This window comes from Ylistrum balloti, unplaced genomic scaffold (assembly GCF_031769215.1).
Source record: "Ylistrum balloti isolate Yb309-2 unplaced genomic scaffold, AGI_CSIRO_Ybal_v1 Utg369626, whole genome shotgun sequence".
NCBI classification, from domain to species: domain Eukaryota; kingdom Metazoa; phylum Mollusca; class Bivalvia; order Pectinida; family Pectinidae; genus Ylistrum; species Ylistrum balloti.
In genome coordinates this window covers 989,806-1,012,844 of record NW_026781894.1, presented here as the reverse complement: position 1 = coordinate 1,012,844, position 23,039 = coordinate 989,806, and the positions used below count along the sequence as shown (strand labels likewise).

General features: G+C 33.4%; 2 protein-coding genes across 2 annotated transcripts; both read left to right on the top strand.

Moving 5' to 3' along the window:
* Positions 1-451: 451 nt before the first annotated feature.
* LOC132551037 (neuronal acetylcholine receptor subunit alpha-3-like) lies at positions 452-10,873 on the top strand. The gene is made up of 6 exons (XM_060215144.1): positions 452-497; positions 7,786-7,958; positions 8,447-8,491; positions 9,074-9,186; positions 9,479-10,023; positions 10,422-10,873. Exons 1-6 carry the CDS (start codon positions 452-454, stop codon positions 10,871-10,873), a joined length of 1,374 nt encoding a protein of 457 aa, XP_060071127.1.
* A 4,904-nt stretch (positions 10,874-15,777) lies between these two features.
* On the top strand, positions 15,778-22,544 carry LOC132551322 (acetylcholine receptor subunit alpha-like 2). The gene is made up of 6 exons (XM_060215451.1): positions 15,778-15,808; positions 19,162-19,361; positions 19,933-19,977; positions 20,266-20,378; positions 20,874-21,412; positions 22,069-22,544. Exons 1-6 carry the CDS (start codon positions 15,778-15,780, stop codon positions 22,542-22,544), a joined length of 1,404 nt encoding a protein of 467 aa, XP_060071434.1.
* Positions 22,545-23,039: the final 495 nt, after the last annotated feature.

Below are 23,039 nucleotides of genomic sequence, written 5' to 3'. Positions count from 1 at the left end.
TCCGTTTCATTGAAGTACTCTATCCCTTTCACAAACATGAAAGTTATTTTATACTTTACAATACTAACAATCGACTCGAGAACACGTGACCAGACCGTGCGGGATCTAAACTAACGTTAATGTTGACCATTCGATATTGGCTACTTATACAATGTAGTTAGTGGAAATTGAACCAAATCATTTGTCAAAACAAGATATTGAAAGAGTTGGGGAAGATTAAGCAAGTTAGAGATCATTTATATAAACTACTGTTGCCACTATTGGGTAGTTCACTGGCGTCGGTATATGGCAATTGATTAGCGATTACGGTAACAACGAAATCAATATTCAATGTAATTACCAGCTATATTAGCACAAAACGAAACAAGACAGACGCTAAGTATCTGGGTGCTTGATTCATCCCGGGCTACCCCGATGTTGCTTGTGTGATGTAATATTCAGCACTACAGCTATGGAATTGCATTTGGTTAATGTTAAATGCTTGGCACTTGTCCTGGGTGAGTATATAATCTTGTACATTACTTGTGGTGAAGTTCATGTCAATTGGTGGTGTTAGTTTGATAGCCTCACATTTACCAGAATTTAAGCATTGGTAGAAACCAAGCGTATTACTGACGTAGTTCTGATATTTATCTCTCCGTGTTATCATTGTACAAGATATTGTTGACATAATAAAAACAATTATAATAATATTAAGAAAGCACTAGTATTATCTAACTACGGGACATTTATACTCATATTTCTGTTCGCAATATTCGCCTTTATTTATCAAATAAGTTAGAAATCATGTATTTCTTACAAGTATTTCAATGTAAAACATTTAGTCTTTTTTCCAACGCATCTTTTCGACACCAAACATGTGCGAGAGCAAAGATCACTGGACATTGCTTAGTTTTCGTAAGATGATGAGAATATTTTCAAAAGTGGTGGCTGTTAAGGCAATAACCTTGTAAACAAATGTCGCTAGATTTCACAATTTGATATCGCATTGCATAATTTGTTCATGAAATATAGATTGGTGAGAATCTTAAACCTTTGGTTTCATTTGAAGAGAACTACATGTTGTGAAGATCAGGCTTTGTATTTCAGGGATATTAAATGTTTTGATTTTTCTACAAGAATGAATGTGATATTCCAGATGTATTTTTCTACTTTAACGGTCCGCCGTTTTTCTTTCATTAGCTGGTCTGTTTCTTTATATCATCTGTTTTTCGTGCCATCTGAATGTTCTCACGTTACACACATTGGTTACCTTTGATCATTATTTTAAGAGTATTCTTTGCTTATGTAGGGAAAATGACATATAAAGTCATTATACTGAGTCTTTGCGAGATTTCATTTTCTTAAAAACTGATATTAGTATCGTGTTGATGTATATTGTGCCATCAAAATAACTAAATGGGATCCCAATGGTGAATTCAATTACCTCCAATTAAATATTGCTGGTGTTTTCAAAAAAATAGACATTTGCTTTTAAAACAAGATCAACATTAACTTTACTAGTTACGTTCAGAAACTATGTTCATGTCTTCCTGTTCTCGCCCTCATATTCTTTGCGTACTGTTTTTTCTGAACAAAAGTGTGGAGAAAGTTTTGTCCGATGATCATGAAGCATTCAAATAATGATATTTATGGGATGAATAACTTGATATCTTTAACATCAGCAAATGTAAAGTATAAACATTCTAACACTGCGTATTTGAGTTAATCAGTCAATCAATATATTTTTCATGCATTCATTCAGACATCCTCGGCGTCATCATTATGCGATACAGAAAACAATCAGTTGAATATAAAAAAAATTGTTATATCTTGTAAATGAAAAAGAAAAATAATTTGCGCTCAATACCCGTCTTTCGTTTTAATGATCTCATTCGACACTTTCATTTAATTTCCACTACATAGAACATTGGCGTAAATTATAACAATACTCTATTAGAGCAAACGTATAGCACAATTGTAATCAATTACCATCAGAAATGGTTAACATGAGCTGGTATGAAAGTGATTGCATAATCTAAATAATCTATTAGTATTAATCAATCATTAATTACTGGAACAGGGGAATCGGGTTGAAGCAAGACATGAATACATTACAGTGTAACTAGGCATAGATACATTACATCTTTACCGTAACAATTATTTGTCATTTGGGAATGGAGTAAACAAAAATGTCTGAGTCATGTCGCGTGGTTAAACACCAAAAATTAATTATAGTATTTGAAATGTTGATTTTATACCGTTTTTTTTTTTCTTTTTTCTTTTTTTTTTTACATTACTGTGTTGTACTGTCCGTGTGGTTGTGTTTTAAAATCACACACAATTGCTCTTTAGGTACTACAATATTCACATAGTCAAAACATTTAATTGAAAAAGTTATATATTTTCTGCGATGAATGAAGCCGTAATCTGTTGTAGTTTTGTAAAAGCGGGATACAGCGTGCACTTCATATAAGGGAGGTAACTCTAATCTCGGTTACCCAGCCACTTCAACTTAAAAAAAAAATCAAGAGATGGTTGAGTGAAACTTTTTCTACACTGGAGTACTGTTTCGTGTTTAAGAACAATAAGATTAACGTAAGTTTTACTTATAGGAAGGGAGACAACTCTGTACCGTAAGCCAATTGTATAAGATCTACGCCCGGGCCCCCACGGGAGCCACGCTCTGTCGCCACCGGGAGGTGCGTTCTGATTAAAAAATGTTGTCAAACGCAAAATGACCAACTGATTTAATGATATTGACATTAACGTGTTTTGTGAGTTTTACTTGGTATTTACTTGTAGAACGTTACATTATTTTGATTTGTCGTGATTTTCTTAGCATGAGCTTTAGAAGAATTAAAAATTAGAATTAGAAGACAAATACCCCTCCCGTACTCATTATCTTAGCATTTGTGATGAGTCAAAATTTTCCTTTTATTTTGACATTTCTTAAATGAAGTTTAGTTTTCTTCATATCTAAACACTGTTTCATCGATTTTTGGTTCGGAATGCGGTTATATTTACACTTTAGCTCTTTATTTGTTTTTCATTAGAATAATCGATAACGTGATAATTGAAATGGCAAATTAATTACTTCCTCACCAAGCCTTAACATCGATCTAATTATGACAAACCTTGGTAATTCGTGTATGTCTAGAAAATGAAACCATTCCACAGAAGTACTTTGAAACATTTCCTGCCCACCGATACTTCATACTTTTATACCTACATGTCGATTCCAACTGCCTAATAATTCGGTAGTGAATGCACGAGAAAAAAATGCATCACCAGTTTAAATCAAATACCATGCCATGTTTTGTTGGCTGATTTCAAAAGATCACAGACGTATCATAAGAGAGAAAGAAATTTTGTTGATGTTGGAATAGTGTATATTGTGCTTCCCATCGCAGTGAAACTTCCATATCAAATAAATAATAAATATAATAATTAAATATTTTTGTGGTGTTAACAAAGTTCAAAATAAGACCGTTATATGCTGATGTTATTTGAATTTTATTCTTTGACAAAAAACAAAATACAAAAAATCAGAGAGGAACGTACAAGTCAGAGACAAAGATATATGTAAGTGAATTAAGGAGTTATTCTTTATGGACTTTGAGGATTGGATGGAGATAATTTTTTTGTTTTGTATTACGGAAGCCTTTTACGAAACTAGAACTTCAGTTAGATAAACAATCCTACAAGTTCAAGGCTGAAGGCATATGTTGGTATTTCAGATATGAGGGATCGTTTATATGATTCTGAAATATAGATTTTTGTCTTCAATTTTTGTTGATGTGTAAACATTCTTCATTCAAGTTTGACTACAACATTTCGTTACATTAACGTAAGGTTATGTTTTCTTCAGAGCCAAAACATGTAATACTTAGTAACAATCCTTAACGAAATATTTAAAAGAAAAAAAATCGGTCTAACCTACTATAACTTATCTTTATTATATAACTGTGCATTAGCTTATATACTATAAAGATAAATATCTTAATTTTTTTCGCTATTTTCAGTGATGGCGAAAAATCGATACATTAAAAATAGCATTATTTGAGCTAGCAATATAATTACGAAAAACACAGATTATTTCCGCTTTAAGTCTTTGTTAAATTCACAAAAATTAGAACCATCAACATAATTATGTACATTTCAATGGGGATAAGAAAATGACCAGGAGACAAGAGTGGCCAAACATATCATCAAAATGTAGGCAGCCATTTTCTTACACAATCCTCAGGGAGTTCCATTCTTAGCATGCCCTTACCGGTCTGCTTTCTTTAGTACCAAACTAGATATACTATCATTTTCTCTCAGAAACTTTATCTAAATTATGAAAGAGTCAATGGAATACGGAGCGTCAGAAAGATATTTCAGTGTTTCACTCTGCACGCGAGTTGTAAGTCATAATATTTAGAAAATGGTTTTGTACTATCACTATGTTCTCGTCATCTCTTTCCATTATATACAGGACTTTCAGTTTTTACGTCAGATTGCTTAAACGTCACAATCAAAACAATGTTTTAAAATATGTTTAGTTTTTAATTAATTTCATTTTGCGATTATGTTGTTCAATATTTCATATCTCTTTTTAGAATCATATATAAAATTATCAACAACATATACATAAGCAGAATTTGAATTAACGTGTGCGCTATCATTATGATTTCTGACATAAAATGTTATTTCAAATTCGGGTTCAATTCGTCTGTATTATTTCATTAACGGCCTCAGAGTTTGATTCGACGGTAGAGTTTGTGTCAATAACAACTTTCATCTATTGTTCCACTACACCCGTTAACATTTAAGTGTAGAACACACGGGATCCTTGTACTTTGTTGAGAAAGGTATGTAAACCCTTGTCTGTTTAGATACGATACGGGTATTTACACATGAATTGTATCAGTGACGCCATAAGCAAAGCAGGCTGGATATAAGTAATTACAAAAACACGTGTGTTTACTCTGGCACAAAATGAAGTGGTGTCCTATCTTATCAATTGTATCAACGTATAATTTCAGTACTTTATTTTAAATGTATTTTTCGTTCCTTTTGTTGTAAGTCATTGTACTGCCCTATCGTGAGGTATATGACCCAATTCTGCTGTGTCCATGTCCCAGAATAAACACCCGTATAATCTCCTTGGCTGCGTATCAAACATAATTATACATATTAGTTTGTTCAATGATATTCTTTAAAGCAACAAACAAAACCCCATTGATTCAACGCTAAAATAGTCAAATTTCTATATATTAATTTCTCTACAGTTTCGCAGGCTTAGTACTGAGACCAAACTATCACGTGATATAGACTATAGACACTCGGCATAGAAAATGACAGAAGAAACGGGCCTGCTGCAATAGGTTATCACGATGCCTGACTCAAGACGACGGTCGGTCGTGGAGGTTATGAGAAACGTTAGGAGGTGGGAGATTGGAGCAATTCCTGACAGAAGAATATGCTGTCAAAATGATTTGGTCGTTCCCTATTTGAATCATATTTCCTACTCTTACCGTCAATTACGATTTAAGATTAAAAGTCACCTTTCCCCACATAGTATGTGTTTGTTTTGGTATTTACCATGTCCACATTTGAAAACCTGATTTTACTTACTTTGATTGACCAATATTTACTAAAGTATGTCGTCCATTAAGCAGAAGGCGCTTACCATTTTGGAACACATGGTCTTATTCTTCTTGTACAATTTTCACGGGTCTTCGATTAAATTCTTCTTTTATTCATATTTAGTCCTTATTAAATATTATGTTAATATGATATCAATCAACACGCTAACAGTAAGAAGCATTTTAAACAAAAAAAAACAACGAATTAAATAATAAAACTGTTCATTCTAGCTACATGTCGTTATATTTTTTTTCAATAAAACAGAGAACTACATGAATTTTATTTCATATATGAACGTTTCTACCCCACCGGACAGAAAAAAAAATCCACACTTCCGGTCTTAGCAAGATTCATAATCATACGTTTATCTATCTTATTCCGGATAACCGTAACCACAGAACATTTACACGTGAACAGGAAGCTTAACATGTTTGCTAGACGTAACCTATTTAGGTTTGAATTTAATAACATAGACATAGCAACAATAAAATTGAAACTAATTCATATAAGGTTTAATTGGTGGATTCAAAGTATGGATATTTCTGCGTGAATTTGTGTCATTCTGCCTGAGATTCACTATACCAGTAACATTCAAAGAATATTGATTTCATTGACTTTCCGATCTCAAGTAATTATTTATGACGTCACTGATACCACGAGTCACTATCAGTCTTGTTCAATTCGGTATTTATATGTAAATTAGGAATGTATTGACGGCATGTCTTGTTTGTACAATTACAAAGTACTTCCACCACGGAGGTTCAAAATAGCCAGCATATTTGTTTATTTCTGTTATTTATTGAGTTACTCGATACATTTTGACATTAATTTAACTACATGTTAATTCATATTGGAATGGAAATGTTAAACATGAATCATGATATAAACCAGTCGTTGGTTTTCTTTTGTCTTTCTGGATACATGAAAACTGGACAAGAAAATCACAATTCCTTAATGAGGACACAAAAATATCTTCCCGAAGAAGACGTTTTGTGACCGTCGAATCAGAGACAAAGTTAGCCATGAGTTAGACAGTCAAGAATTTACTCCTGGGGCAGAACTATTTTAGTCCTAACATTAAGGTTAGGGAAAGACTTGGATTAGACAGTCAAGAATTTCCTCCCGGGGCAGAAATATTTTAGTCCTAACATTAAGGTTAGGGAAAGACTTGGATTAGACAGTCAAGAATTTCCTCCCGGGGCAGAAATATTTTAGTCCTAACATTAAGGTTAGGGAAAGACTTGGATTAGACAGTCAAGAATTTCCTCCCGGGGCAGAAATATTTTAGTCCTAACATTAAGGTTAGGGAAAGACTTGGATTAGACAGTCAAGAATTTCCTCCCGGGGCAGAAATATTTTAGTCCTAACATTAAGGTTAGGGAAAGACTTGGATTAGACAGTCAAGAATTTCCTCCTGGGGCAGAAATATTTTAGTCCTAACATTAAGGTTAGGGAAAGACTTGGATTAGACAGTCAAGAATTTCCTCCCGGGGCAGAAATATTTTAGTCCTAACATTAATGTTAGGAAAGACTTGGATTAGACAGTCAAGAATTTCCTAGTGGGGCAGAAATATTTTAGTCCTATCATTAAGGTTAGGGAAAGACTTGGATTAGACAGTCAAGAATTTCCTCCTGGGGCAGAAATATTTTAGTCCTAACATTAAGATTAGGGAAAGACTTGGATTAGACAGTCAAGAATTTCCTACTGGGGCAGAAATATTTTAGTCCTAACATTAAGGTTAGGAAATACCTGGGTGAGAAGATCAAGAATTTCTCCCTGGGGTTGAGATGTCTTAGTCCTAACCTTAAGGTTAGGGAAAGACTTGGATTTCACGGTCAAAAATTTTATCCTGGTGTAGAGATTTCTTAATCCTAGACATAAGTCATTCTCCTTCTTGGGTAGAAATTTATTAGCCCTTCCCTGACGCTGGGCATTAATCCTTATAATAAACACCAGGGATAAGACTAGTGTTCATCTGGAGGTGATCATATACATAATTACTTTACCTCTATATCTTACTGTAACCAGCATATGTATATATAAATATACATGTGATCTTTTATTCCTTGGTCACAGATACACAGTTTCAAAAATGAATGTGTATATGGTTGTAGAAATGTTTACGTCAATGAGATATGATTTAACCAGAATATGACGTGTTACAATTTCAGGCCTGGCATTGTGTTATGTTCACCTGTCTGTGGCCAAACCTCCCCTGCCTTACTCCAAAGATGTAGAGACGACACTAAGGACCTACCTTCTTACCAATTACTCAGTTGACCAGCGGCCACAAGAGCGTGTGTCCATCACTGTGTCTCTCACACTGATTACAATCAATGACATGGTGAGAGTGTTGACAACCGAACCAAGAAAAACTTGTGCACATTACAACCATTCAACAGATGAATTATTATTAATTATTCAAACGATAACTTCTCTAAATCCGAATTTTAATTTCAACAAATTGAAGTTATCAAAAAATAGGCAATTGGAGTAGACTTTGCTAATCCTATATAAATCAACATATGAAAGTAATATCTAGACATATAGAATTTATCATAAATAGCATATGAAGATATCACTTAATTGATTATGAGTGAACGGGACGTAATTTTTTCAATAGTTGCAAAGTATTTTCTTTTTCAACCTTAATAGAATAACTAGTGTATGCTGGGATATCAAAGTGACATCTAGTCTGAAAACCAATAAGATATTATTTTCCGACACAAATTACACCTCATCTTCATTGTCTTCCACTTATATGTGTTAGGTTCACCCATGACGCTGAAATACCACACCGAAACGTTAATTGAAGGTTTCTCTGTATTTCAGAACATCAAGGCACAAGTGCTTTCCATCTCTGGATATTTCAATCTGGTAAGTTTTTTATGCAAAACATCATAAAGGGGATCTAGGTGAAGTAGAAGTAAACAAGTATATTTTCTTTTAGCTGCAATTTCAATGTTTTACAAAAGGGCAAGAATGCATACATTTTTTGGCCTTGTTTTTCATTAATGTTACAGAACTGCCAGGTCAGAAAATCATATATTTTTATCTGTTTATCACATGATAGGTGGACGTTGAGATGTAACTAAAAAATCCTTAAAGACAGAAATTGTAGATGTAATGTAATCAGGGCATTTCTTCAATAAATCAATAATTTATTTAGCTTTTATTTTGTTGTTTTGGTTCGATATCAGCAGTACTTGTCCATTTATAGAACAATTTTAATTAGTCTAAATGACAATATCGAAAAAAATTCATTTTGCACAACAGAAACTCAGCCTATTGCTCAAAAAGATTTTTTAAAGATAATAATATTAATCAATCGCAATGCTGTATCACTCTGGTAAACAAAACCGAGTTTCGTATCCAAGTACCTTGGAGGCATATAATTAACTACTGTTGCGGCTAAATAAACATATAAGTGACTCTTCCATACTTTATTCTTTGTTCCAGGTGTGGTTTGACAGTCGCCTAGAGTGGATAAACCTCTCAGACTATTCCAACATCCGCTACCTATTCAGTTCTCAAACAGTCCTATGGAGACCAGCTCTTGTTGTTGACAATTCGTAAGATATTTCTAAAATTAGTTTTTATCAATTGTTTAAAAGTACGACAGAATAAAGACAACATATCATGTAAGATAAACAGTAGGTCTATCTCAAGAACAAGCTGAAAGAGGTCAATGTATGACCAAAGGTATACGATTTACAAGCAGACCTTTCCAAAACCGGACAATGGTTGCTCACAATTATTAATTCTTATTTTCATGAATCAGGTATTACATGAAAAGATGTCATTTTTCATTGATTTCATCAAAAACAAATCTTTTGTTTATTGATAATAAATTTCATGTTTTAGTGTCGACAATCTGAATGTCATAAGTAAACCGGATGTGCCTATGAGAATTCTAAGCACCGGTAGGGTCGTTTGGAACCCGGCTGATATCTACCGCGTCGCTTGTGAGTCTGACACCACGTATTATCCGATGGACACTCAATCATGTGTTATCTCCCTTAGTTCCTGGTCCTACACAAGCAGTGAAGTAAATCTGGTATTAGATGTAACAGATGACGTGAATTTGGACTATTACTCAGAAAATGGAGAATGGGAAATGATTAGTGCATATGGGGCCAGACAGGGAACAGAAGAGATGGTGAAAGGAGGTAAAAGCTTTTCCACAGCCAAGTTCTATATTAACTTGAGACGACGTCCTCTCTTTCACATCCTCAACACGTTATTTCCAGTGGCTCTATTAGCTATAATGAGCGCCATGGTGTTTAAGCTTTCTGTTGACTCAGGCGAGAAGATCGGATTCTCATTGACCGTCCTACTGGCATATGCTGTGTACCTGACATTGATTTCCGAGAGTATACCAAGTACTTCAATCACCATCTGTTATTTGTGTAAGTTTCTTTTGTCATTCCATGTTCTTTTTGGCGTCGCGTCCCATTACGAATCATTGTCATCTCTTCAGAACCTCTGAACAGATATTTATATCCACGGGAGTTTGGTCATTTTTATCTTACAGGCATTTGTGGTTTCGAAATCGAATTCATGCTCCTCCAACCGGGTTATTTTAACAATTTATCTACATGTACTCCCTCCCGAGTATATCATTTGTCTGTTAGAAGGCACTCGTCCCAAATATATATTTATATATGAAAACAACTACAAGTTGACAATTTTCTAAAATAAATCAATATGTAAATTTTTCATTGCAATTTCTATTCATAGTACTATGTGTATGGAAGTATGGACAAGATACGTCCTGTTTAAGCTCTGTTATTTTTGTGTTCTTTAGCAATTTACCTGTCGCTGGTCCTGACTCTTGGGACGCTGTCCGTCCTGTGTACAATAGCGGTGGTCACTTTATACAATCATCCTGATGAGGATGAACCAGTTACGGGTTGCCTCTACATGATCACCGTCTGCTTGATGAAACTCACCTGCTGGAACGGCTGCAAATGCAAGTGTTGCAAGAGGGAAACTAAAGTTCGTCCTACGTCTGATCAAGCAAATTCCATTCAAGTTGACGATTCCTTTGATATTGGCGTTCCGATTTCCGAAAAAGCTGCCTACCCACTCGATCTGGAATTAAACGAATGTGAACGAGAGAAAAATATTAACTGGAAAGTTGTGGCACGTGTGCTAGACAACTTCTTTTTCTTGTTGTTCATGTCATTGATCCTTGCCTCCTCTCTTGGATATTTTATGCTAATTGCATTAAAATACTGGGAGAACACATCTTCTTAAAATAATCACTAATACCAAAGGGGTGCAGTAAGTTCCAACAGGCGTGCTAATAGTCTGTTGAAAGAACCTGCCACCATACTCGACGAGAATGTTGGCAACCAGAAACTCGACAATATTTTTGATTTCCTTATCCATATATTTCTTCTTTAATTTGGACATATTTTTCAAGTTATTCACAACTAAATGTACAAAATAGGCACAGCGGAAACTAAAAAGCATATATATACACATTTATCTGTTGAATAATAGCCAGATTATATTAGTCGTCAGTATGAATACAATATGGACAAGAGATTCATAGAATAGCGTCCTTCCTGATACTTGATACCTACACCTGTAAGGACCCCATTCTATTGTCTTGCACAGAATGCTTACATGATCACTGTTAATGGTTAAAAGCACTACATGGTGCCTTGGAAAAAATAAAAGTTCAATATGACTTTTGTTTTGAAAACATAAAAGTCGTTAGTTGTGGTATATTATTTGTTTCAGTTGTATCAGATTCACCTCTAAAATGTTCGCGCTCTCGAGTATCTGCTAAATCATCTCAAGTATACCATATAAATACTTTTGTTTTTGCCACGAACTACGAACATATATTCGTTAACGAGCACATATGCAAACTGCACTTAATTTTCACCTTGCAATAAACTGTCGCTATTTTTATGTTTAAACAGTTTTGTTTGATACTTAATTGTCGCCCTTTTATGAGCAGTGCTGCTGCTCAACAAAAGTTTTTTGTTGCTAGTGGCTGGTATGCAATGGTAACAATTTAAAATCATTTGTTATAAGAAGAAATCCGTTATGATTATTTCAGTATTCATGGTTGCTACTTTCTAGTGCTTTAAGAAGCATCAAGAAAATACCAACATAGCAACATGGATGTGTTTTAACACATAACAACCTGTACCAAGACATATATCAATGTTATGAGACTGAAATCGGTCAATATTGAGCTGTCAATATTCAATATTGTTAAATGCATTTCATTAAGATAACAACAGCATTGTATTCAATATTCTGTACTTAAAAGAAGGAGGTCAGACAGTACACAGGTAAATGACATTTAATTACTCAGGTAAAACTCAATATATAATTATATATGACTGAGTGTGTTTATCAACCTTCTGGTAATACCAATTCCTATGATGTGTATATATCAACCAATTACTTTATTGTTTACGTGGCGGGTTTATCTCATCGGTCATTGTCATATTAAATTGCTTAATGCAAAGACCTCAAAATCATTTTCGTTATATATTCCATGCATACATGGAACACATACACATGTACTCTTTATATTATAACAAAAGTTATCATATACCTTGCTTTCTATAATTTGTATTGTTTATCTGAATATTTTCATTTCGTTTCTTTTCATGTTAAGACGTCTTAATGTATTTGAGTATTGATTGTTTGGATTTTAAACTTATAATCTTAATTCATGTGTCGAATAATCAGCAAATCTGTTATGTAAATTTCTATTGTTAAAAAGAGAGAAAATGGAATTATAAACAACATTATCATTGGCGTCTACATAAAAGGTAAACAAATATACCAACAATACGAAATGCTGTATAAAAGGTTATAAGATAAAATGTCAGATGAATATATACACGGAGAAAACTTACTGTTGTATATATATTGTGTATATATATTGTTCTTGAGTACATGTCACATAAATGTTCTCCATTGTGTCAAATATGATCCATATTTAAAAATCTTATTCTTAGTGTAGTGGCCTCTCATTGGTATGGTTTCTGTCACAAAGGGAACTTGTATATATTCAATGTCTTTACAATATTATATACTTTTTATGTCATTTCAGGGAATTTGGTTAATATTTATAGAATATGATAAATATACGTCGTTCATCATAAAGGCGTAACATATATATTCAAATATATCATTTTCCCACACAATACATATTATTTGTGTTTTCTTCGTATCCAGATGAGGTTTTGCGAGGTATCTATTTATTCTTTGAACTATTGTTAAATTCATGAGGGTAACGACCAGTTTTAGTCTTTTTATAGATTTCAAGCAAAAGGAACTAATTTGCATATCATATAAATGAATTTTTTCAATATCAGGTAGTATAATATAAAGTTCAAAACCATGAAATGCAGACGACATTAAAGTAAAAAAGACAGAAATCATATCGGTGTGAAATGGAGATTGTCGGATTAACTTTTAGTATCACTATATGTCTGTATTGATTTCTCGCCTAATTACTAATGTTGTGTTTTATAAATAAACTTTTGAAAAACGCATATTTCCTTCCGTATCTCATTTTCGTGAACACCTCACTATCACAACAAGCTAGATTCATTATCAGATTTCGGTACATACTGTCACATTTCGGTATTTGTGCACTTTAAAGGTACATGTCAGTGAATGAGATATTACTTGTATTTTTTTTTTTTTTTTTTCATGAATAGAAACTTTCAATCCAAATTTACGAATCGATACAGTACAGCAAAATAATTAATCAAACCCCACCATACACTTGTTTTACGACTTTTCAATGATGATAAGTACAGGTCTATGTCATTGGTACCTTAAAGATTGATTACGGAAAATCCAAAACGCCTGGCATCTGTTTTGTGTGGCTTATTTATCAAAACTCACTTCACATGTTCTCATCCGTGAACTTTATTTTAACGTATTATTTCCTCCACCATCCAATCCTGACATATCCTTAAATCACCCTGACTGTTAATAGGACGTAAAACAACAATAAACCAAGACGTTATTGGTCTCTATGTAAAACACACAAAAAAGTTCATTTTAACCTGAACTGGAGTATGGTCATAGTTTTTTAGGGTTGCTGCTAGTATTTGTTCTTCAGTTATATTAAAAAGGTTCAGTATACCATATGTATTTCAAATTATTTATAAAACAAATAACATAAAGTAATAATCTGTTTCCTACAAAATGCATACTTATAATAATTTCTGTGACAAAATCTACATTCAGAAGAATGTGATAGGATATTGTAGTTACTATACAAGTCGAATGCCTTTAAAACAAACAAGATGGGTCTATACAAACGAATGTTTGTTAAACAGTAGATAGTTGACAGAGTACATATGTCTGGTAAAGAAATACAGAAAGAGGTGTGTTTATCGATATATTCCAATATTGACATATTAATGTTATGTATAGTGTAAGAAGCATACTTTATGAAAAGGAAAGCAAATCCAATATGATCCGTTTAAATAAAAATACAATGACGCTTATGATAGAATTATGATGGTAGACGTGCTTAAAAAAGGACGCTCCACGTATACGTAATTGATTTATATAATCAATTATTGGGTATTTTTAATCTCTTTGAAGTAAGGTGAGACCATAACATGTGTCAAGTGACAAACTTATTTAATGAATTTTCCCTGTCAAAACATGCAAGAGTAAATCTTGAATAATATGAATTGTTTAGTTTCACGTCCATCATTCATTATTCCAATACATCATACATTAAAAACATTTAACTCATACACACGAGTCTCTCCTCATTGAAACAAATATTTGTAAATGGACATAAACGTTATCCATAGCATATCCATATCATACAACTGACTTAATAGTCATATTCAACAAAAGAACGAATACCTCGCACGACATGAAAGAATATATAGAGGGCGGGGACTGCGATAAGTCAGTCGCTTTGAGAGTTGGCCTAAGCAGCTACTAGTGAAGATCCGAGGTGCGTGGTTCGACTCTCCCTTCCCACCTCGGTTTGAGCTTCTCAGGAAGATAAGAAACGGTCCAGTCTGTGCTGCTATAGTTGTGTTCATGGATAAGACGCCTTTCTCTAATTGCTCTGAATGGCATGCGACAGGTGTATTATATAAAGTGAGGTAGATACTAGCTGCTACAAGAAAACCCCGTCTCAAAATGATCCTTTCTGTTTACAGCGCGATAAAGTCAATAACAAACAAACGTCTATTATTAATGTTAGCTATTAAAACGTTTATTCACAGTATTTAAACAAATGACATTCGTAAGGCAACAGAGAAAATGATAAAAAAAAATCGCTTTCAGTTTGCAAAATATTCCCATAAGCAATATAAATTACGAAACGACTTAGATTTGAAATTTGACTCCTCTATCATAAGAAAGATACATATATTACAGACAAGCTAACAGGGACAGACAGTATCAAGACACAGTATAATTAAATGACATTTTTATCTAATTTTCGCTTTGTACAAAACATGTTTGTTTAAATACATTACAAAAAGAAACCCATGTGACCGTGGATAATCAAGGCTTGTTTGGCTTAAGCCTTAATCACAGTCAATAATAAAACATTTTCTATCTCAGCGGTAAATCTCACGCTAATGGCATATGTTTACACCAGTACTTAACATGTATTTTTAAATATATTTATTCACAATATTATCATTAGGAATTACCTTGAGGGTTTCCCTTGTATATATGTCTACTAAGAAATGGAATGTTGTAGATCAATACCTTTTCCTTCTCACATCGGTTGCTTAATCTGCGTTTTCCCAAAACCGTTTATCGGTGAAACACTCTCTAATAGAGTTTGAATAATCAAGTTGAAATTACATTTATATATTTCTCCTGTTTAAAAACGTCCTTTGAAAATTAAAATATAGCTGCTTAAATTTCTGTAGAATTTTTTGGTAAAAAAGTAAATGACAATTATTCAAGCTACCAAGCCTACACACTAGACAAAATATATTGATAATCTGCCATTCAATAGCCAAAGGGCTAAACATAAACGATTTCTCAACTTCAGTATTGAATATTGATCAATGCCAAGTTCTATATAAGCTTATTTGCTAATTGCAACAGCTTTTGTAGAACGCTTCCTTTATAGGAGGTCAGACTGCAGTCCTTTACATGGTTTTGGAGATAATTTAGCCACTAGTATGGCTAAAAAACAATGGACATTACAGCTTGGTAAGTGTTTATTAATATTTCTGTTTGTTCAAATGAACATTTGCAAAGGCCTAGCAATAATTAGTAATATCTGTATGTATACGAAGTTGTATTTATAAAACCAACAGTCTCGCTGATATTTTTTGTTTTCAATTAAGGAATTGTTTTTTGTTATGAAAAATCAAATGTTAAAAATAAATTCGTTTTCCTCAATTGGTTATATATTAGAGAACAGATAAACGGATAAACGCACAAATTATTTGTATGAATAAAACACTAGTATTTATTTAATTAGAATGAGTTGAAGATATGACGACTTCAAAATGAAGAATCATAGATTATACCCATGCAAACTACATGTATGCTAAAAGGAAATATTTTCTTGAATTCAGTACTGAAATTTGGTATCTTCTTTACCATACAGTCAAATCATATCATTAGACAGTGTATTGATTAGTTTTACATATTTCAAAAAGTGTATTTTATTTGCTTTAAGACGTAAGGTAACAAAGTGTAGATATCAGGATCGCAAGAAAAACACAATGGAAGTAAATTAAAACCAAAATGTAATTTTAACTGAAATTTTGTAAAACCAGGTAAAAATAAACGGATATCGTTACAAGACAATTATTGAAGCTAATTGTTTTCTGTTCGGTGACGATCCTGCCTTGAACTTTCACTTCAGTTGTTGAATTTAACTTCATGCCCTCGATTTCGGAATCTATGTAGATGATTTTTTAAATAAAACATATGATGAACAATGAAAAACAGCCGTTATAGATAAAGCAATATTTCACAACAATAGATGTGTGAAATCAACATTTTTTGCATAAAATTATCTTTTAAACAATAATTTATCTGTTTACTTGTTGACAATATCACATACTATTTTTTCAGTGTCATTTTTATCCTTAATTCCATTCATTTTAATTAAATATCAAGTATTATTGATCAATAATTGCCTCAACCCTACGTTTTAGATTCACAACCATTAAAGTAAACGTAAACGTATTTTTCTAATATCATAAGATTTGGGACGGGTAGAAATGGGTAGACTATGTACTGACAGAAATATCCTTGTCTAACTTTGTATATGAATATGTGTTTCAACATATTTCACATCAAACTGAAAGGACTTACCAGTGATATTAAGAATAATGACCATTCTGAAGAACATAGACATATCAAACTACAATGTTTTTTTGTTATTTTAAACAAATTCAAATTATCGGAATTGGGCGCTTAGTTAAACAAGCAATTAGAACATATACAAAGGTTTCCCATTGATTTTGGCTGCGATATCATCTCGTTTTTGGGAGGTACGTGCTATAACCAATGCGAAACGATTGGATAAATGAGCGATTAACAAAGTTGTGAAAACCTGCTCAACAAACAGCATATATTTTTCGCCTTGGCCTGCTGACTCTCTGGAACTCCCAGAATAGAATCGGAACTTTCGACCTAACATATTTCTATTTTGGCCAACAAAATATGTTTTCAATAAGTCATGCGAAAATAACATCAAGATTCTCTTCACATGTGCGTCTTTTGTACAATCTTGGAGATGTCAGGTGGTAGACACAGCTGGTGGACTTTAAGACATCGAGGTTTACCGTAACTTGCTTGCCACCTTTTAATTCATTCGAATAGTGTTCAGAATATACACATGACACTGTTCTAAAAAAATATGTATGAAAATTACGAAATATATCTAATTATGATACTGCTGCACATTGCCTCCTAGTCTTCAAACTTCAAACTCTCACCATCAATGACGAGTCTTAGGATGACAAAGCAGTTGTATGATGCAGTTTACTTCCTTGTTTAGCTCTGCTATATCTAACTAAATTATTCAACGGGATTTTTTTTTTCAAAGTTCAAATAAATATAAGAAACTAATTATTTTAATCTATAACAATAATTTTCAACATATCAGGATAAAACAAAACTGATTTCCTGTTTTCCTGACTTTGGGTCAATGATAATCAGTCACCTCTGTAAATTTCCAAAATCGAGAGGATCTTTACGGCAATTCCTGAAAGTGCCCTGATTTGGTATTAAGACATCAAAACGTCCTTATCTATACTCGTTCCAATCTATGACTTTGTTCCTCAAACTGACGCTGTATCGTATGTGTTCGTAAACTGGAATCATTTTTCATACAATAGATCGTTGAAGATGATATAAGTACGTAACCAAAGACACCGCTGCTTTGATTAATGGTGAGGACACGTGAACAACATCAACACAAGCACACTACGATATATTACTTTAACATACACTTCATTTCTCATTACGTGCTCGTGTTATTGTTTATTATCACTTATCTCTGTGAACATAACAAAGGTGACATTGCTAAAGTAACGAAAATCAAGACATCTCTTTTTCGGAAAATGCAAAAACGTTAAATTAATTTATGGCTAAATTTAAAACATTGAAAGCTGAAATTGTAGAGGCTATTACATAGAATTTCTTATATTCCAAAGAAGAAAATGTACCAAGAGGTTGAATAACATAATTGTGAAATCCATGAAAGAGCTAGATCTTAATCTTTTAACGCCGGGATGCTTGACAGCAACACTGATATTTTAAATCTGCTGCTATACACTCTACGGTCCTATGCATTTATCAGATGAGCTTCGTTCACAAAACAGAAATTGAACAAGAAATGGTCTTTCAAAGCAATACTAGTCCATCACTGAAAGTTACATATCCACTGAAAAAGTTACACTTTTTACTGGGAAAACAAATCGTCATCAAATAAGAAAATATACAATTTCTTATATTATCACTATTTTTTTCAATCTATTAATTTCTTTAAATACAATTTGTTCCTGAAGTAAAACAAAACTAGCAATTTGATGTAATATCTAAATTTGTCCAGATATGACATATCTTCTTCAGTTTTGACTTATCAGAACAGTATTCCTCCCATTAAAATTCTCACATTTTTCTGTTCGGTGGCAAATGAAGGGAAGGTTGAATGAGTGGAGTATTTCACCAAAATTTTGATGTGTACACTACAAACATTACTACAGTTTGGCAGCGATCTCTAGCAGAGAACAGCATACTATGTTAGAATACTTCATTTAGTTCCAAACGTAACGTCATTTCAATCTGACATGAAAAAGAAATTTCCCGCCATTCTTTTAGATACATACTTGTTTTATCTTTGGACCTATATTTCCCACTTTCCATTAAAAACGTAGACTGTAATAAACAAAACGATAGTTTCCCGTTGATAGGTAATATCATTTTAAGAATTCCACTCGTATGAAAATCCTTGCTGATATCATATGATTTTAAACGGAAGTCTTGAATATCCTCTACAGTTTCACTGACAAAATGTAATTAATAACTTTATCTCCATACAGGTTTACTTCTGTTTTTCTGTACTGTCTCCATATTTGCTGCATCAAAATGGGGGCCTAAAGGGAAAATGCCCCCGGTATATTCCCGTGACCTGGAGACAGCACTAAGGGATATACTATTTGCCAACTACTCTAGACTCCAGCGACCGACAAAGAGAGTCGATGTCACCGTATGGTTAACACTTCTTACCATTAACGACATGGTAAGTAAAACAGCCTGTAAACTACATCAAATAATTAACGTCTAAATTAGGGGGGGGGGTGAAATGACTTAAATACTTTTATTTTCGAAACCATTATTGTCACGAGGTCAATTTACTTAAAAATAGACAGAGTTACAAATATGTATCATGAGGTTAGGTCTGAGTGCGCCTGATGTCGTTCCAATTATTGGAACCACTTATAGACAACTAATGTCACATTTTTGCATGTCTGCATTTTATTTTGGATGCGGAACTTCAAGGAAACAACATCAGGAAGCCCTTTCAAGGGGCTTGCATCACAATTACAAGCTAGAACTAGGAACCTGCCCCACTGTCTTGTAGAGGTAGTCACTATGTAACTCTACATCGGAGCCAATATATTACAAAATATCAGATCAGTTGAGCTAGGTACACATGAAATGTTTTTAAGCTGTTGTAACACCCAAACTGCGTTTGTGTTCAACATCTTCATGATAGGATAACAGATATCATTTTAATTCCGACTTTAAATTAGTAAGGGAATCTTATAAAATACTGAATATCAAGTAAAAATAATAATTTATCATTGTAGAATATCAAGGATCAGTCACTTTCCTTATCTGGATACTTTAATTTGGTAAGTGCTTAATTTTATCAGCAATGACTCTAAATGTTATAATTGATTTTTTATCATACCATTCGTAATCATGCTGCAGGATCAACTGTGAAAAATACACTGAACTTACATTTAAACAATATATATTCACACATACAGAGCATACAATTGTTTTGGGATGAGAAATTTAAAGCACAGTAAGCATTGATTTAATTATAATTACTAAGTTGCCTATTTAATATTTTGTCAGCGCGTGTGAACAGTTAAACTTGTTTTACTTATATGTGTTAATATGTATTTCGTTCGAAGTTTTGGAGGGACGACCGGCTTAGCTGGTTCAACATGGCAGATTACGTAAACGTGCGATACCTCTTCGCTACACAACAGGAACTATGGCGACCAACACTTGTAGTTGACAACTCGTAAGTATCTGAATAAAAATAAATTATATTTCTTTTCACTTGGTTTAATATACTTAGAAAATAAATTCTCAAACAAATTAATTTTCAAATAGAGCATTAAAATTACAAACAAGACACTAGATCAATACTTGATTTCCCCAGACAATTAAAACCAGAATGAATGGATGTTTATCATGTGATTACAAAACAAGAGGTAAGAAATAAAAGAAATAAACTTTTTTTACTCTTTCAATATATTAGTTTTAATTTTTTTCCAACAATTGTGAGGTAAGTTTTTCAAACTTAGACTAATCACTCTAGTTTGCCCGGATGGAAGTGTGCAAGGTATTTAACAGTGGAAGGAAACCCACGTGCGCCGACGTCTAGGTGAAGGGCAAAAGTCTTACACTTCTTCATATCTTCATTACATAATGAAGTTGTTCGTATCATATCAATAAGATCAATGAGTATGGCGCTTTAATTAAAGTGATAGAAAATCTCTTCTTACTTCAACAGTATCACCGACCTCTCAGTTATCAGCAACAACGACATACCAATGCGGATTTTAAATTTCGGGCTGATCTACTGGAGACCGGCTGATATATATGTCGTTGCCTGTGAATCCGATATAACATACTATCCTATGGATAAGCAGTCTTGTATTATTTCCCTTGCGTCCTGGGCATACACGAGCTATGAGGTGTCGCTTCGGATGTCTTCAAAGCAAGTCGTCACAGATTATTATTCCAAGAATGGGGAGTGGGAGATGATAAGTTGCACAGGTGACAAAACCGAAGCATCAAAATCAAGAGGAGGTACATCGTTTTCAAATCTAAAATTCACCATCGTTCTCAGACGGCGACCATTGTTTCACATCCTCAATACATTATTCCCGGTTGTATTGATGGCATTTCTCAGCGCAATGGTGTTCAAACTGCCAGCAGACTCCGGAGAGAAGATTGGATTTTCGTTGACTGTCCTTCTGGCATACACCGTATATCTAACGCTAATTTCGGAAAACATACCCAGTACTTCAGTCAATGTGTCCTATCTGTGTAAGTGATGTCGTAATTGGTCATGTAAAGTGCCATACATTTCATATAGTTTTTTACTTGATATGTGACGCGACCGTTAGTTGTTTAATTGAAATAATCCGACAATATGAGCTCAAAGAATTGTTTTTTTCTTTTGTGATCAATATCGTCATTCTCACATATATCAAAAAGGGATTATTTTTAAAGCTTCTCCTCCAAAACACAATTTGCCTAAAAGATCAAAATACAGTAGAACTATCAAATAGATTCATCGACATTTCACTCCTGTCTCAAGTATATTGCAAACAAGCAGGATATAAACAGTGATGATTGGTTTTAATCATGATATGACAAAACGATAACTTGATTTATTCACAAATTTTAATTACCTGAATATGATATGTGAAAACGCCATCGGTCAACTATCAACATAATAAGCATGAACTATAAAAAATATCTTGACTCAATCTCAAATTCTGTATCAAGACTGAAGCATACATCAGATCATTTTTGTAACTTTTTATGATTGATTTTCCGTTTCAAAATACCGTATCAAATTGATGAGAAAGAAAGGTACTTTTACTCGTAAAACAGATGACGTTATGTTCTAAGTATACCATGATATATGCATCCTCTTATACAAAAAATTATATGATTGCATCTGTTTTCCTTTTTAGCGGTTTACCTGTCTATAACATTGAGTCTGGGAACTCTTGCAGTGCTTTGTACCATCCTAGTGTTGCACATGCATTATCGGGAGTCAGACGGACAACCTGTTCCAACCTCCATCCGGATGTTTGCTGTATGTCTGATGAAGCTGATATGCTGGGGAGGATGTCGTAGAAGGTGTGGATGTCGTTGTAAAAAGAAGAGTCGTGTGGCCCCTGCGAAAAATCCCGTCATAAGTGTGATTGAGCTCGAAAATCTTAAAAAGAAAATACCAGAGAAGAAAATAGTTCATGAGGACGAGGACAGTAGTTCTTTTGAAGAAGATGAAGAAGAAGAAATCACATGGACAACTGTGTCAAAGGTCCTGGACAGCTTTTTCTTTATTTGTTTCGTTGGGTTGATTATCATATCATCTAGCGTATTCTTTAGTGTTATGGTCGTAGAGTACATGAAAATCCAATCAGAAGAAAATTTGGCTCTTTAACAATGTATGCCATCTTTCTCTTCAGTGTACAAAGATTGAAATTTCTCCTTCTCTTATACTCGTCACGCGTGGCACTTTGTAAACAAAAACTTCCAAATAACGAGTGCATATAACTATTCATTCTGTTCTTAATGGGTCTTCATTTGGGTAACCTATACATATATGGCTTAGTTGAGAAATATACTTACCTTTTCTCATATATATATATAGAAACTAAATATACCCTTTTCCACACGTATCTATAAGTCATTTCTAAATTTATATTAACCACAATAGACTAGGGATTGACCAAGGGTGTCCTCAATGAAGAAGAAGATGCTTAAGCTTGCAGAACACCTGGATTTATTATCATTGTACTTTTTTGGAGTCTACGTGTAATTCATTTTTTAGTCATATTTTGTTTCACTTTTTTTGAATTTCGATTATTGTTATGCTGACATTTGGTATTTTCTTTGTTTTGAATTCACGCATTTAGTGTAGTGTTTAGCACAGGAC